General features: G+C 44.0%; 1 protein-coding gene across 1 annotated transcript in view; it reads left to right on the forward strand.

Moving 5' to 3' along the window:
* The first annotated feature begins 95 nt into the window (after positions 1-95).
* Positions 96-16,675, forward strand: part of SNAP47 (synaptosome associated protein 47) — a 27,975-nt gene continuing 11,395 nt past the window's right edge. Inside the window, 3 exon segments of the mRNA XM_063168680.1 lie at positions 96-144; positions 14,294-14,681; positions 14,683-14,847. Of these exon segments, the coding sequence (XP_063024750.1) occupies positions 14,353-14,681; positions 14,683-14,847 (494 nt within the window). The 5' untranslated portion in view covers positions 96-144; positions 14,294-14,352.

A 16,675-nucleotide genomic window follows, 5' to 3' on the forward strand; every position in this document is an offset into this window, starting at 1 on the left:
GGGTGGGGGCCGGGGGGGAGGTCAAAAGCGGAGCGCAGCGGCGCGGGGCTCAGCCAATAGGAACGCTCAGATGCGCGGAGCTCAGCCAATGAGAGCGCGCGGAAGGCGCAGGCGCGGAGCGGGGCCGGTGCTGCACTGAGGGAGGTGCGTGGGGAGCCGGGGGGGCTCGGACGGGCCCGGGGGGCTCCAAATGGGGCGGGAGGGGCTGGACGGGGAGCTTGGGGCTGGAAATGGGGCTGGGGGGTCACAAATTGAGGCTTGGGGGGGCTCCGGACAGGGAATGGGGCGGGGGGGCTGTGATCCATGGCCGCGGTGCTGTCGGACTGGGACCGGGGGGGTCCAGATGGGGCTGGAGGGACTGAAAATGGTGCCGGAGGGGCTGGTGGTGGGGTTTGAGATTGGGAATGGGGCTCCGGACAGGGAATGCGGGGCTCCGATCCGTGGCCGCGGTGGTGCCGGACCGGGACAGGGAGGTCTGGATGGGGCTGAAGGGATTGGAAATGGCGCCGGAGGGGCTCCAGATGGGACGGGAGGGGTCGAGGTGGAGTTTGGCGTTGAAAATAGGGCTGGGGCGACAAAAATTGAGGGTTGGGGGGACTCTGATCCATGGTCGGTGTTGTCTCGGACAGCGCCCGGGAAGGCTCGAAGTGGGGCGGGAGGAGCTCGAGGTGGAGTTTGGGGCTGGGGGGAGGTCACAGCTTGGGGCTGGGGAGGTTCCGATCCACGCTCGGTGTGGTCTCGGACCGGGACCGGGAGTGTCCGGCTGGGCCTGGGGAGACTCAAAACGCGGCGGGAGGGGCTGGAGGTGGAGTTTGGGATTGGAAATGGGGCTGAGGCGTCACGAATTTGGGCTTGGGGGGCTCCGGATGGGCCCGGGGAGACTCGAGGTGGAGCTTGGGGCTGGAAATGGGACTGAGGTGTCAGAAGTTGGGGTCTGGGGGGAAACTCTGATCTATGGTCGGTGTGGTCTCGGACCGGGACCGGGGAGCCTGGATGTGGCGGGAGGGACTGGAATTGGCACGGGAGGGGCTCCGAATGGAGCGGGAAGGGCTCGAGGTGGAGTTTGGGGCTGGGGGGGCTCAGATCCATGCTCGGTGTGTTGGACCGGGCCTGGCGGATTTTGTGTGGAGATTTGGGGCGCGCTCAAACCGGGGCTGGGGCGGGTTTTGTGTGGGGACTTGGGGCGGGTTTTGTGTGGGGACTTGGGGCGGGTTTTGTGTGGGGACTTGGGGCGCGCTCAAACCGGGGCTGGGGCGGTTTTTGTGTGGGGACTTGGGGCAGTTTTTATGTCGGAACTTGGGGCGGGTTTTGTGTCAGGGCTTGGCGTGGGCTCGAACGGGGCTGGGGCAGTTCCACACCGGGAACCGGGGAGCGACGGCGGCTGCGAGCCGGGACTTGGAGAGGGGCCCGGGAATGGAGGGGCTCGGGATGGGGCTGGGGAGGCTCCGTGAGGTGGATCCTGGGCTGAGCTGGCACCGAGGGAAGGCTCGAGAGGAGTCTGGATTTGGAGGGGGAATTGATGGACAGGGAAGGGAGCTGGGTGAGGGGATTGGGGGAGATCAGTAAATTCCCGGGTAACTGTAGGAGTGAAGGGGGGTAGGACAGTGGGGATGGACAGAGACAGGAGAGCTCTGGAGCTCAGTCTTGGAATTTGGGGTTTATTGCACAGGGCCTGGGTGCAGGGCCCTGCTGGGATTTGGGGTTTATTGCACAGGGCCTGGGTGCAGGGCCCTGCTGGGATTTGGGGTTTATTGCACAGGGCCTGGGTGCAGGGCCCTGCTGGGAGCTGCAGCCACAGCTCGGAGAAGGACTGAGAGAAGAGAGGGGGAGAGAGGATGAGAGAGAGAGTAAAAGAGGATGAGAGAGTGAGATTTCTGTTACAATACAATAAATCTTCTTCTGTGTTGAATATTCTAATTCTCACCAGTCTAACACAAGCTATAAATCCTACAGCATTTCCATACAGCCTGTAAGAATCATTACATTGCTGTGTTAAGGTATTTTCTTTGAGCCAGGTCTAATGAGCTCCAGGAGGTCTATAACACACCCAAGGTAGCTCAGCTACCCTTGGAGGCATAAAAAATAAAAATCAGGATGGCTTCTGTTGCAGTGTTGGAAACAAAAAGGTTTAATAAAGGCAAAATTATAAACAGAGAAAACCTGAGCCAGGTGCAAGAGGTTCTTGTGTGATGGTGCTCACAGGGGTCTGAGGGTGAGGGAAGAGATGAGGATCTGACTCCATGTTTCAGAAGGCTGATTTATTATTTTATGATATATGTTACATTAAAACTATAGTAAAAGAATAGAAGAAAGATTTCATCAGAAGGCTGGCTAAGAATAGAACAGCAAAGAATGATAACAAAGGTTTGTGGCTCAGCTCTCTGTCCGAGCCAACTGACTGTGATTGGCCATTAATTAGAAACAACCCCATGAGCCCAATCCCAGATGCACCTGTTGCATTCCACAGCAGCAGATAATCAATGTTTCCATTTTGTTCCTGAGGCCTCTCAGCTTCTCAGGAGGAAAAATCCTAAGGAATGAATTTTTCATAAAACATGTCTGTGACACATTCCTACATTACCACACTGAGTTACATTTTAAACCCTAAAAACTCTTTGTCCCCTTCTGCCAAGCTGCAGGGTCTGCTCTGCCCCTTGGGCCTGTCTGCAAGCAGAGGGTGTTGTTCCATCAAAAGGGGATCATCTTCAGTCCAGCCACACCATTGTTTGCCAGTTGTTCAGTAACTGAGGGATCTCAAAGCTTTCATTCCAATCTCACTTACAGTTTCCATATTCTCAACATCTTTTCCCAGACAATCATACTGATAATTTTCCTGTTTCATCCTCCCCAGCAGATCTAAACCTGGGAAATGCTGAGCTTCAAACTCCTGAGAGCCACAATCAGTAAATGAATTTATAAATCATATCCAGCCACTCTTTTTATAATTGAGACTCAATTCCAGGATTAATAAATCCACAAATTCCAAATTTAGGATTTTCCAAGCTGTGAAGTATCCAGGCCTGACCTCACTCCTTCATTCCCAAGCCTCACTTCTGTTTCCTCACCCCAAGCTGGAATTCCTCCCTCCTGCCAAGGATTCCCATCCCATTCCCAGGAGTTTTCCCTTTCCCCACCCCAACGGAGCAGAGAATTCCAAAGGTTTGGGTTGGGAGGGACCTCAAGGATGATCCCATGAATGGATCCTCCACCATCCCAGGTGGGTCCAAGCTGACCTTGGACACTTCCACCCCGTGGAATTGTCAGCAGAGGGTTTGTTCCATCAACAGGGGATCACCTGCAATGGCCACACCACTGTTCTCCTGTTGTTCAGTAACTGAGGCATCTCAAACCTTGATTTCATTTCAATCTCACTCACAGTTTCCATATTCTCAATATCTTTTCCCAGGCAATCATGTTGATAATTTTCCTGTTTCATGCTCCCCAGCAGATAACGCTGAGCTGTGTGAGAGCTGGGCTGGGAACCCTGAGGGAGCTGGGAATGCTCACCCTGAGGAAAAGGAGGAGCAGGGGAACTTTTGGGGTCTGGCTCTGCTCCCAGGGAACAGGGACAGGAGCAGAGGGAGGTTTTGGTTGGATATTGGGAAAATTCCCTCATGTGATTGCCTAGCAAATGGAAACTTTAAGTGAGATTGAAATGAAATCAAGGTTTGAGATGCCTCAGTTACTGAACAACAGGCAAACAATGGTGTGGCCATTGCAGGTGATCCCCTGTTGATGGAACAAACCCTCTGCTGAGAATTCCACGGGGTGGAAGTGTCCAAGGTCAGCTTGGACCCACCTGGGATGGTGGAGGATCCATTCATGGGATCATCCTTGAGGTCCCTCCCAACCCAAACCTTTGGAATTCTCTGCTCCGTTGGGGTGGGGAAGAGGAAAACTCCTGGGAATGGGATGGGAATCCTTGGCAGGAGGGAGGAATTCCAGCTTGGGGTGAGGAAACAGAAGTGAGGCTTGGGAATGAAGGAGTGAGGTCAGGCCTGGATACTTCACAGCTTGGAAAATCCTAAATTTGGAATTTGTGGATTTATTAATCCTGGAATTGAGTCTCAATTATAAAAAGAGTGACTGGATATGATTTATAAATTCATTTACTGATTGTGGCTCTCAGGAGTTTGAAGCTCAGCATTTCCCAGGTTTAGATCTGGGATTAAACCACCCTGTGGAATTCTTAGCTGTTCAGAATGAGAGAATAAAAATAACCAATAAAATGTACAGGAATTTTCTGGCCATCATTCCCAAAAAAAAAGCCTGGGAATGAAATGTTGATGGGAACATCACCAGGGATGGTGCCAGCTCCTCCCCCTAATTAACTAATGAGTAACGCTCCTGGTTAATTGGTGATCTCAGCAACGGTGAATCAGCTCCTTTTTATGGAAATAACCACTGGGTGATGTTCAGGGAAAGAATTCCTGCAGAATCCCCGTGGCACTGCTGGATCCCAAATCCTCCTCTCCAGGCCTGGCTGGGTGTGGAATGCCAGGATCTGTGGCCAAAAATTCAATTATTTCCTAAAAAAGTGTGGATAATAGCAAAAGACAGATCTGGGAACAAGTTGTGAGGGAACATTTTGGAAGAAGCTGAAGGAATTTCTTGTGGAATCCCTCAGGAGTCTCCTGGATGAAGGATTGTGACATTCCCATTTCCAAACCTGTGGCATTCCCAAGTTTCCAGACCTATTCCTGATTTCACAAAGAATTCAGAAGCAATTTGGGTTTTTATTTTTTATTTTTCTGCCAATCCTGACCTTTTCATGGATGTTAAATCCCCATCTCCCTGCTGCTGCTCCAGGCCTGGCTGGGTGTGGAATGCCAGGATTTGGGGGCAGATATGGCCAAAATTCCAATTATTTTCCTAAAAAAGTGTGGGTAGTAGGAAAAGACAGATCTGGGAACAAGTTGTGAGGGAATATTTTGGAAGAAGCTGAAGGAATTTCTTGTGGAAACCCTCAGGAGTCTCTTGGATGAAGGATTGTGAATTCCCAAGTTTCCAGACCTATTCCTGATTTCACAAAGAATTCAGAAGCAACTTGGGATTTTTATGTTTTATTTTTCTGCCAATCCTGACCTTTCCATGGATGTCAAATCCACATCTCCCTGCTGCTGCTCCAGGCCTTGCTGTGGATGGAATTTCAGGATTTTGTGGCAAAAAAATCTGATTATGTCCTAAAAAAAGAGTGCGGATAATGGGAGAGTCTCCACAGGGAAAGACAGCTCTGGGAACAAGTTGTGAGGGAATATTTTGGAAGAAGTTGAAGGAATTTCTTGTGGAATCCCTCAGGAGTCTCCTGGATGAAGGATTGTGGCATTCCAAAATTTTCAAGCCTATTCCTGAATTTACAAAGAATTCAGGAGCAATTTGATTTTTTTTGTTTTATTTTTCTGCCAATCCTGACCTTTGCATGGATATCAAATCCACATCTCCCTGTTATGAATCCCAGGGGTTCCTGTGGATGAAATTCCAGGATTTTGGTGCAGATATGGCCAAAAATCAGATTATTTCTTTAAAAAAAGAGAGGATGGGAGAGGCCCCACAAGGAAAGACAGATCTGGGAACAAGTTGTGAGGGAACATTTTGGGAAGAAGCTGAAGGAATTTCTTGTGGAATCCCTCAGGAGTCCCCTGCATGAAGGATTGTGAATTCCCAAGTTTCCAGACCTATTCCTGAATTTATAAAGAATTCAGGAGCAATTTGATTTTTTTTTTGTTTTATTTTTTTCACCAATCCCAGTTTTTCCATGGATTAGCTGCCAAATGTTAAATCCTCATCTCCTTGGTGCTGATCCATGCCTTGCTGTGGATGGAATTCCAGGATTTGGGGGCAAATGTGGCCAAAAATCCAATTATTCCCTAAAAAAAACCAAAAGTGGATAATGGGAGAGTCCAGGTCTGATCTGGGAAGAAGTTGTGAGGGAATGTTTTGGGAAAAAATGGAATTTCTTGTGGAATATTTAGGACAGTGGAAGGTGTTCCCATGGCAGCTGGAGCTGGATCATCTTTAAGATCCCTTCCCAAATAATTCCCTGATTCTCACCCTGAAATCCAGGATAATTCTGCCCCTTGGTTTTCCAAGAATTCTGAGCATTTCCTGTGTTTTACGTTGGGGAAGAAATCCTTTTGTCTTTAAATTGGAAATCTAAATTTCTTCTCAGAGAGAGAGAAGAATTCTCCACGTCTGTTGCTAATGAAAATATAATTTAATTGGAGAAATAAAAAGGATTTCATTCCCAACTGGATTTTTCCTTGGGAAAAAAAAATGCAATTGGGAATGAAACTCTTTTTTTTTTCTTGGATTAAAAAAAGGATTTTATTCCCAACTGGATTTTTCCTTGGAATAAAAAAAAGGCTTTCATTCCCAACTGAATTTTTCTTTGGGAAAAGAAGGATTTAATTCCCAACTGGATTTTTCCTTGGAAAAGAAAAAAAATGTTTTATTCCTCACTGGATTTTTAAATCCCAGCTGGATTTTTCCTTGGGGAAAAAATAAAAAAAAGGATTTTGTTCCCAACTGGATTTTTCCTTGGGAAAGAAAAAGGATTTAATTCTCAACTGGATTTTTCCTTGGAATTAAAAAAATAATTTATTTTCCAAATGGATTTTTCCTTGGGAAAAAGGAAAAAAAAAAGGGTTTAATTCCCAATTGGATTTTTTCTTGGGGAGAAAAAAAGGGATTTATTTTTCAGCTGGATTTTTCCTTGGAAAAAAAGGATTCCATTCCCAACTGGATTTTTCCTTGGGAAAAAGAAAAAAAAGGGTTTAATTCCCAATTGTATTATTTCTTGGGGAAAAGAAAAAGGATTTAATTCTCAATTAGATTTTTCCTTGGAATAAAAAAAAAAAAGGGATTTAAATCCCAGCTGGATTTTTCCTTGGAATATAAAAATGGGATTTAATTCTCAATTGGATTTTTCCTTGGAATAAAAAAAAGGATTTAAATCCCAGCTGGATTTTTCCTTGGAATATAAAAGAGGGATTTAAATCCCAGCTGGATTTTTCCTTGAAATAAAAAAAAAGGATTTAAATCCCAGCTGGATTTTTCCTTGGAATAAAAAAAAGGGATTTAATTCCCAAGTAAATTTTTCTTTGGAAAAAAAAAGGATTTGAATCCCAGCTGGATTTTTCCTTGGAATATAAAAAAGGATTTAGATCCCAGCTGGATTTTTCCTTGGAATAAAAAAGGGATTTAATTCTCAATTGGATTTTTCCTTGGAAAAACAAAAAGGATTTCATTCCCAAGTAAATTTTTCTTTGGAAAAAAAGAGATTTAAATCCCAGCTGGATTTTTCCTTGGAATATAAAAATGGGATTTAAATCCCAGCTGTATTTTTCCTTGGAATAAAAAAAAGGGATTTAGATCCCAGCTGGATTTTTCCTTGGAATAAAAAAAAGGGATTTAATTCCCAAGTAAATTTTTCTTTGGAGAAAAAAGGATTTGAATCCCAGCTGGATTTTTCCTTGGAATATAAAAAAGGATTTAAATTCCAGCTGGATTTTTCCTTGGAATATAAAAAAGGGATTTAAATCCCAGCTGGATTTTTCCTTGGAATATAAAAAAGGGATTTAAATTCCAGCTGGATTTTTCCTTGGAATATAAAAAAGGATTTAAATCCCAGCTGGATTTTTCCTTGGAATATAAAAACAGATTTAATCCCAGCTGGATTTTTCCTTGGGAATTTGCCCGCAGGCCAGCGAGAGCTGAGCCAGGCTGGGAGCTCTCAGGTGAGTCAGGGTCACAGGACAGGGAAAATCCCGGATAAAACCCCGGGAGGTGACGGCTCTGCCCCTGCTCCCTGCCAGGCCTTGGATTTCTCCCTCGTTCTGTACAAATCCGGATTTTGAAAGGAATTTTTTATTTTGGGAACAGCCTCTGTTGTGTTTTCCTTTCGTTTCAAGGTTGGTTTTTTTCAAAACTTGAAAAGAAAAAAAAAAACCTGAGGGGGAAAATTCCTCCCTGAGGGGAAAAAACGCTCGTGGGGAATTCCATGGATCCACATCCAGGTAAGAAACTTGGGATAAGAATCAGGGAGAGCTTCTTTTAATTTATAATTGGGTATAAATCCTTGATTTTTTACAGAATTTTCATGTTGGGAACAGCCTTGGTTGAATTTTCCTTTGGAATTTTTTCCGTGGTGAAAATTTGGAAGGGAAAAAAAAACACTGAGGGAAATTTTCTTTCCCTGAAAATTCCATGGATTCAAATCTGGATAAGTAACTTGGGATAATGCTCAGGAAAAACTTCTTTTAATTTATAATTAGATACAAATCCTTGATTTTTTTAAGGAATTTTCATTTTGGGAACAGCCTCAGTTGAATTTTCATTTTGGAAATTTTTCCTTGGTGAAAACTTGGGAGAAAATTTCCTGACAATTCCATGGATCCAAATCCAGGTAAGAAACTTGGGATGAGGCTCAGGAAGAGCCTATTTTAATTTATAATTAGCTAGAAATCCTTGATTTATATTCCTTTTTTAAAGGAATTTTTATTTTGGTAATGGCCTCAGTTGTATTTTCCTTTGGATTTTTTTTCCTTGGTGAAAACTTGGGAAAAAGTTCCTCATTGAGAACTCCATGGATAAAAATCCAGATAAAAAACTTGGGCTAAGGCTCAGGAAGAGCCTCTTTTAATTTATAATTAGATACAAATCCTTGATTTTTTTAAGGAATTTTCATTTTGGGAACAGCCTCAGTTGAATTTTCCTTTGGAAATTTTTCCTTGGTGAAAAAATTCCTCCTTGTGAATTCCATGGATCCAAATCCAGCTAAGAAACTTGGGATAAGAATCAGGAAGAGCTTATTTTCATTTATTATTGAATAAATCCATTATATTTTAAGGAATTTTCATTTTGGGACTGGCCTCAGTTGTATTTTCCTTTGGAATTTATTTCATGGTGAAAACTTGGGAAAAATTCCTTAGTACCCATGGATCCACATCCAGGTAAGAAACTTGGGCTAAGGCTCAGGGAGAGCTTCTTTTAATTTATAATTAGATAGAAATCCATTGTATTTTAAGGAATTTTCATGTTGGGAATGGCATCAGTTGAGTTTTCCTTCAGAATTTTTTATTTGGTGAAAATTTGGAAAAAAAAAAACACTGAGGGAAAATTTTTCCCTGAGAATTCCATGGATGCAAATCCAGATAAGAAACTTGGGATAAGGCTCATGGAGAGCTTCTTTTAATTTATAATTGGGTATAAATCCTTGATTTTTAATGGAATTTTAATTTTGGGAGCAGCCTCAGTTGAATTTTCCTTTGGAATTTTTTCCGTGGTGAAAATTTGGAAGGGAAAAAAAAAACACTGAGGGAAATTTTTTTTCCCTGAAAATTCCATGGATTCAAATCTGGATAAGTAACTTGGGATAATGCTCAGGAAAAACTTCTTTTAATTTATAATTAGATACAAATCCTTAATTTTTTTAAGGAATTTTCATTTTGGGAGCAACCTCAGTTGAATTTTCCTTTGGAAATTTTTCCTTGGTGAAAAAATTCCTCCTTGTGAATTCCATGGATCCAAATCCAGCTAAGAAACTTGGGATAAGAATCAGGAAAAGCTTATTTTCATTTATTATTGAATACATTATGTTTTAAGGAATTTTCATTTTGGGAATGGCATCAGTTGAATTTTCCTTCAGAATTTTTTATTTGGTGAAAATTTGGAAAAAAAAACACTGAGGGAAAATTTTTCCCTGAGAATTCCATGGATTCAAATCCAGATGAGAAACTTGGGATGAGGCTCAGGAAGAGCCTATTTTAATTTATAATTAGATAGAAATCCTTGATTTATATTCCTTTTTTAAAGGAGTTTTTATTTTGGGAACAGCCTCTGTTGAATTTTCCTTTGGATTTTTTTTCCTTGGTGAAAACTTGGGAAAAAAATCCTGAGGGAGAAAATTCCTCCCTGAGGGGAAGAATTCCTCCCTGACAATTCCATGGATCCAAATCCAGGTAAGAAACTTGGGATAAGAATCAGGAAGAGCTTATTTTCATTTATTATTGAATAAATCCATTGTATTTTAAGGAATTTTCATTTTGGGAATGGCCTCAGTTGAATTTTCCTTTGGAATTTATTCCCTGTTGAAAACTTGGAAAACCTGAGGGAGAAAATTCCTCCCTGAAAATTCCATGAATGCAAATCCAGATAAGAAACTTGGGCTAAGGCTCAGGGAGAGCTTATTTTAATTCATAATTAGATAGAAATCCTTGATTTTTTAAAGGAATTTTCATTTTGGGAACAGCCTCAGTTGAATTTTCCTTTGGAAATTTTTTCCTTGGTGAAAACTTGGGAGAAAATTCCTGAGAATTCCACAGGTCCAAATCCAGGTAAGAAACTTGGGCTAAGGCTCAGGAAGAACTTATTTTAATCTATTATTGAATAAATAATTGAATAAATCCATTGTATTTTAAGGAATTTTCATGTTGGGAACAGCCTTGATTGAATTTTTCTTCGGAATTTTTTCCTTGGTGAAAAGTTGGAAGGGAAAAAAAACACAAGGGAAATTTTTTTTTCCCTGAGAATTCCATGGATAAAAATCCAGATAAAAAACTTGAGCTAAGGCTCAGGAGGAATTTATTTTAATTTATTAAATATAAATCCTTGATTTTTAAAGGAATTTTCATGTTGGGAGTGACTTTGGTTGTATTTTCCTTTGGAATTTTTTCCTTGCTGAAAACTTGTCTGTAACCACTCCTTGAAATCCAATTTTCCTGGGATTTTCCTCCCTCTTTTCCCACAATTTTCTTCAGGGTTATGGATTTATTGGATCAATAGAGGTGGAAAATTTTTACTTTAAATTCCAATTTTTTTATCAATTTATGGCTGATTTTTTCCCATTTAATCTCTAAAATTAATAATTAAATAAGTTATTAAAAATCCATGGAAATAAGGGATGGAAACCAAATAAAGGATTTTTTAGGGATATAGCGTGGACTAATCTTTATCTTAATTATATGAGAATATTGAATGCATTAAATTAAAATAAATAATTAAAATAATTTAACTTAGAAATATTTATTTAAAATAATAACTAAAATTATTTAAAATAATAAATAAAATTATTTAACTTGTAATTATTTATTAAAAATAATAATTTAAAAATCTCTGGAACTGGATTTTTTAAGGATTAATGATGCAGGAGCTTGAAAACATTGGGAGATCTCAGGGGTGGGATCAGGAATTCAGAATTCCCGAAGAAGAAATTTTTTGTTTTCTGGAGAAATTCCTCAACTTTTCTCGGATTGGGATGGAATTAATGAGGGTAATTAGCAAGACTCATTAATGGCACAGCGGAATTCCAGAGCTCCTGGAATGAATCTGTGATCCCATGGAATATCAAAAAGCCTTGGAGAAGATGGTGGATCGTGGATGAATTCCCAGTGGTGTCATCGGCATTCCCAGATGAATTATGGGATGGAAGCAGGGAACCACAGCCATGAGGAAGATACTCCAGGAAATTCCAACCCTTGGACCCAAGAAACTTCTGGAAGGGTGGAGAGAAACCATTGCAGGGGTGGAATTGCCCCTTCCGAAGTTGGGACTGTTTGGACTGAAGGAATTCCTGAGGAATTTGGGGATTTCCTGGAGAATACTGGGATTTCCTGGAGAATACTGGGAATTCATGGAGAGTATTGACAAATCCTGGAAAATACTGGGAATTCCTGAGGAATTTGGGGATTTCCCAGGGAATACTGGGATTTCCTGGAGAATATTGGGATTTCCTGGAGAATATTGGGAATTCGTGGAGAGTATTGACAAAACCCAGAAAATACTGGGAATTCTGGGAGAATTTTGGGATTTCCTGGAGGATACTGGGATTTCCTGGAGAATACTGGGAATTCATGGAGAGTATTGACAAAACCCAGAAAATACTGGGAATTCCGGGAGAATTTTGGGATTTCCTGGGGAATACTGGGAATTTGCAGAGAATAGTGGGAATTGCTGGGGAATATTGAGATTTCTTGGAGAATATTGACAAATCCCAGAAAATACTGGAATTCCCAGTGAGAATACTGGGATTTCCTGGAGAATCCTGGGATTTCCTAGGGATTATTGACAAATCCTGGGGATTACTGGGAATTCCTGGAGAATATTGACAAATCCCAGAAAATACTGGGAATTCGAGGAGAATACTGGGAATTCATGGAGAGTATTGACAAATCCCAGAAAATACTGGGAATTCCGGGGGAATTTTGGGATTTCCTGGGGAATACTGGGAATTTGCAGAGAATAGTGGGAATTGCTGGGAAATATTGGGAATTCCTGGGGAATATTGAGATTTCTTGGAGAATATTGACAAATCCAGGGAATACTGGGATTTCCTGGAGAATCCTGGGATTTCCTAGGGATTATTGACAAATCCTGGGGATTACTGGGAATTCCTGGAGAATATTGACAAATCCCAGAAAATACTGGGAATTCGAGGAGAATACTGGGAATTCATGGAGAATATTGGGAATTCATGGAGAGTATTGACAAATCCCGGAAAATACTGGGAATTCCTGGGGAATACTGGGATTTCCTGGTGAACACTGGAAATTCAGACAGTACTGGGAATTCCTGGAGAATATTGGGATTTCCTGGGGAATACTGGGAATTGCTGGGGAATATTGAGAATTCCTGGAGACTACTGGGAATTCATGGAGAATGTTGAGATTTCCTGGAGAATATTGGGATTTCCTGGAGAATATTGGGATTTCCTGGTGAATACTGGGAATTCCTGGAGAATATTGGGATTTCCTGGAGAATATTGACAAATCCCAGAGAATACTGGGATTTCCTGGGGAATACTGGGATTTCCTGGGGAGTATTGACAAATCCTGGGGAATACTGGGAATTTGTGGAGAACACTGGGAATTCCTGAGGAATATTGACAGTTCCTGAGGAATACTGACAATTCCTGGAGAATTCCTGCATTGTGTTTAACGTGCCTGGATGTTGAGATGCCAGAGGGGAAGAGGAAAGAGCTGGGATTTAGAAATATGGATGAGCTGGAATTTCTGGATATCCTGGATTTTCCTCAGTGCGTGTTGTGGGGGAAGCCGAGATAAGATGGGAATGGGAATATTCCAGGATATGGATGGAATTATTGGGAAAATGCACGGCCAGTGATGTTAATGGGCTTTTCCAGAGGAAATCTGGAATTTTGGGATGTCCTGGATTTCCCTTAGTACTTGTTGGTCTGTGGGAAGCTGAGATGAGCTGGGAATGGGAATATTCCAGGATATGGATGGAATTATTGGGAAAATGAGGTGACCAGTGATGTTGAAAGCTCTTTCCAGAGGAAATCTGGAATTTTGGGATGTCCTGGATTTCCCTTAGTACTTGTTGGTCTGTGGGAAGCTGAGATGAGCTGGGAATGAGAATACTCCAGAATATAGCTAGAATTATTGAGAACATGGGGTGACCAGTGATGTTGACAGCCCTTTCCAGAGGAAATCTTGAATTTTGGGATATTTGGGATTTTCCTCGGTGCCTCTTGATCAATGGGAAGCTGAGGATGAGCTTGGATGGGAATTTTCCAGGATATGAATGGAATTCTTTTGAAAATGCATGGCTGGTGATGCTGATGGGCTTTTCCTGAGGAAATTGGAATTTTGGGATATCTGGGATTTTCCTCAGTGCCTGTTGATCTATGGGAAGCTGAGATGAGATAGGAGTGGGAATATTCCAGGATATGGATGGAATTATTGGGAAAATGGGGTGACCAGTGATGTCGAAAGCTCTTTCCAGAGGAAATCTGGAATTTTGGGATATCTGGGATTTTCCTCAGTGCCTGTTGGTCTGTGGGAAGCTGAGGATGAGCTGGAAATGGGAATATTCCAGAATATAGATAGAATTATGGGGAACATGGGGTGACCAGTGATGTTGACAGCCCTTTCCAGAGGAAATCTGGAATTTTGGGATATCTGGGATTTTCCTCAGTGCCTGTTGGTCTGTGGTAAACCAAGGTAAGAGCAATGGGAATATTCCAAGATATGAATGGAATTCTTGGGAAAATGCATGGCTGGTGATGCTGATGGGCTTTTCCAGAGGAAATCTGGAATTTTGGGATAGCTGGGATTTTCCTCGGTGCCTGTTGGTCTGTGGTAAACCAAGGTAAGAGCAATGGGAATATTCCAGGATGTGAATGGAATTCTTGGGAAAATGCATGATGGGCTTTTCCAGAGTGAATATTCCTGTGGTTGGAAATGCTTCCCAAATCCCTTGGATACCCAGCTGAAAAGAGCCAGGGTTAATTCCTGTGTGTTTATTCAGGATTCCTGCTTTTCCCCCTGGGTTTCAGTGTCTCCGGCTGGGTTGGAGAGCGTTTCCCTGGGAGAGGCGGCCGGGCAGAGCGAGCTGATGAACGAGGACATCCGGATCCATTCCTGGCCTTGCTCCTACTACCTGGACACCAGCAAGCAATGGATCCCTGGGAAGCTCTCCCTGACTGCCACTTCCATCAGATTCACGGCTGACAAAACGGGAGAGCTCCTGGTGGATTTCCATCTTTCCGGCATCAGCGAGATCAAGAAGGAATCTTCCCATTTGATCTTCAGCTCCCTCACCGTCCTGGAGAAAGGCACCAAGCACTGGTTCAGCTCGCTGCATCCCAACAGGAATGTGGTGTTCAACATCCTGGAGCATTTCTGGAGGGAGCAGCTGGTGGCCAGCCAGGAGGGGGGAGCGGGGAGCGGCCTTGGAGTCCAGCAAGGGCAGGGAATTGACGGGGATGTTGGAGGGATCCCAGAAACGCCTGGAGGACACGGCCAGGGTGCTGCACGCCCAGGGGGAGCAGTTCGACAACATCATGAGGGGACTGCACAAGATCGAGGGGGACATGGATGTGGCTGACAGGTTTGGAGTGGGAGCGTTCCCACAGCTGGGAATGGGTTGGTGGGCCTGGAATTCCTGGGGGAGGGCTTTGGGAAATAATGAAACAGTGGATTTTTCATTGGAAGGATGGAGCAGCTCCATGAGGAGAGACTGAGGAAGTTGGGAATGCTCAGCTGGAGAAAGGAAAAATCCAGGGGAGCTCAGAGCAACTTCCAGGGCCTGAAGGGCTCCAGGAGAGCTGGAGAGGGACTGGGGACAAGGATGGAGGGACAGGACACAGGGAATGGCTCCCAGTGCCAGAGGGCAGGGATGGATGGGAGATTGGGAATGGGGAATTCCTGGCTGGGATGGAATTCCCAGAGCAGCTGTGGCTGCCCCTGGATCCCTGGCAGTGCCCAAGGCCAGGCTGGAGCACCCTGGGGCAGTGGGAATTCCCTGCCCATGGAATGGGATCACCCTTAGGATCCCTTCCAGTCCAAGCCTTTGTGCCCATGGGCTCAGGGAGTGTTGGGAATTCAGCTCTGGGAATTCAGGAGTGCCCCAATCTCCTTCCTCTGCCCGTGCCCTGCTCCATAGGAATAAAACTGGGATAAGAGCAGGGTTTGCAGTGCCCATCCCTGCTGCCATTCCTGGGAAATCCAGAGCTGTGCTGCTTCCTTCCCACCTGTTCCTTCCCGCCATTTTTCCCTCATGATTTTTTCCCCCGCTGTTTTTGTTTCCCTCCCCTCCCCTCCCCTCCCCTCCCCTCCCCTCCCCTCCCCTCCCCTCCCCTCCCCTCCCCTCCCCTCCCCTCCCCTCCCCTCCCCTCCCCTCCCCTCCCCTTCCCTTCCCTTCCCTTCCCTTCCCTTCCCTTCCCTTCCCTTCCCTTCCCTTCCCTTCCCTTCCCTTCCCTTCCCTTCCCTTCCCTTCCCTTCCCTTCCCTTCCCTTCCCTTCCCTTCCCTTCCCTTCCCTTCCCTTCCCTTCCCTTCCCTTCCCTTCCCTTCCCTTCCCTTCCCTTCTTCCTGCTCTTTTTTTCTTTCCCACCCTTTTTCCCTCACCATTTTTTCCCCTCACTGTTTTTGTTTCCCTGTGTTTATTCCTTTCCTGCTCTTTTTCCCTCACCATTTTGTCCCTCATGATTTTCCCCCCACCATTTTTGTTTCCCTCTGTTTTTTCCCCTCCCTTTTTTCCTCTCCCACCCTTTTTCCCTTTCCCACCCTCTTTTCTTCCCTCCCTTTTTCCCCACAGCTTCCCTGGAAATCCTTTGCCTTGATTTTCTAGGAATATCCCCAAGCCTTTAAAACACATTGGATTGAATGGGAAGGAAGGAAAGAACCCAGAATTGGGAATTTTGGGTGAGCTTGTGGCAGGATTTGAATATCCAATATTCCAACACCCAGGGAAGGCAGAAATCCAATATTCCAACACCCAGGAAAAGCAGGAATTGTCAGGAGTGGGAGCAGCCAGGGCTCCTGGGAATATTTGTGCCAAGTATTTCCTTATCTTGGAACCCTCTGGATAAAATTCCAGCAGGAGTGAGGGGAATGCAGCTCTGGAGCACGAGGAGAGGAGAGGAGAGGAATGGGAAAGGACTCAGAGTGTGGGAAGGGACTTGGAATTCCAGAGATTCAAGGGTGGCTGAACATTACCCAGCTTGGAGCTGCAGCAGGGAATTCCAGAGGGCTCTTCCCAGTTTTATTGAATTTATGGAGCAGGGAATTCCTGGGAGTATCCCAAGGTTTTAATGGACTTAAAACAGGGAATGAAAATGGGATTATATTGGGATTTTAAGGATGATTATTGTCAGTTTTCCTTTGAAAAAAAGAGGAATGTTTTCCTTATCCTTGGAGCAGCAGCTGAAGCTGAACA

The sequence above is a fragment of the Melospiza melodia genome, chromosome 1 (assembly GCF_035770615.1).
Source record: "Melospiza melodia melodia isolate bMelMel2 chromosome 1, bMelMel2.pri, whole genome shotgun sequence".
NCBI lineage: Eukaryota > Metazoa > Chordata > Aves > Passeriformes > Passerellidae > Melospiza > Melospiza melodia.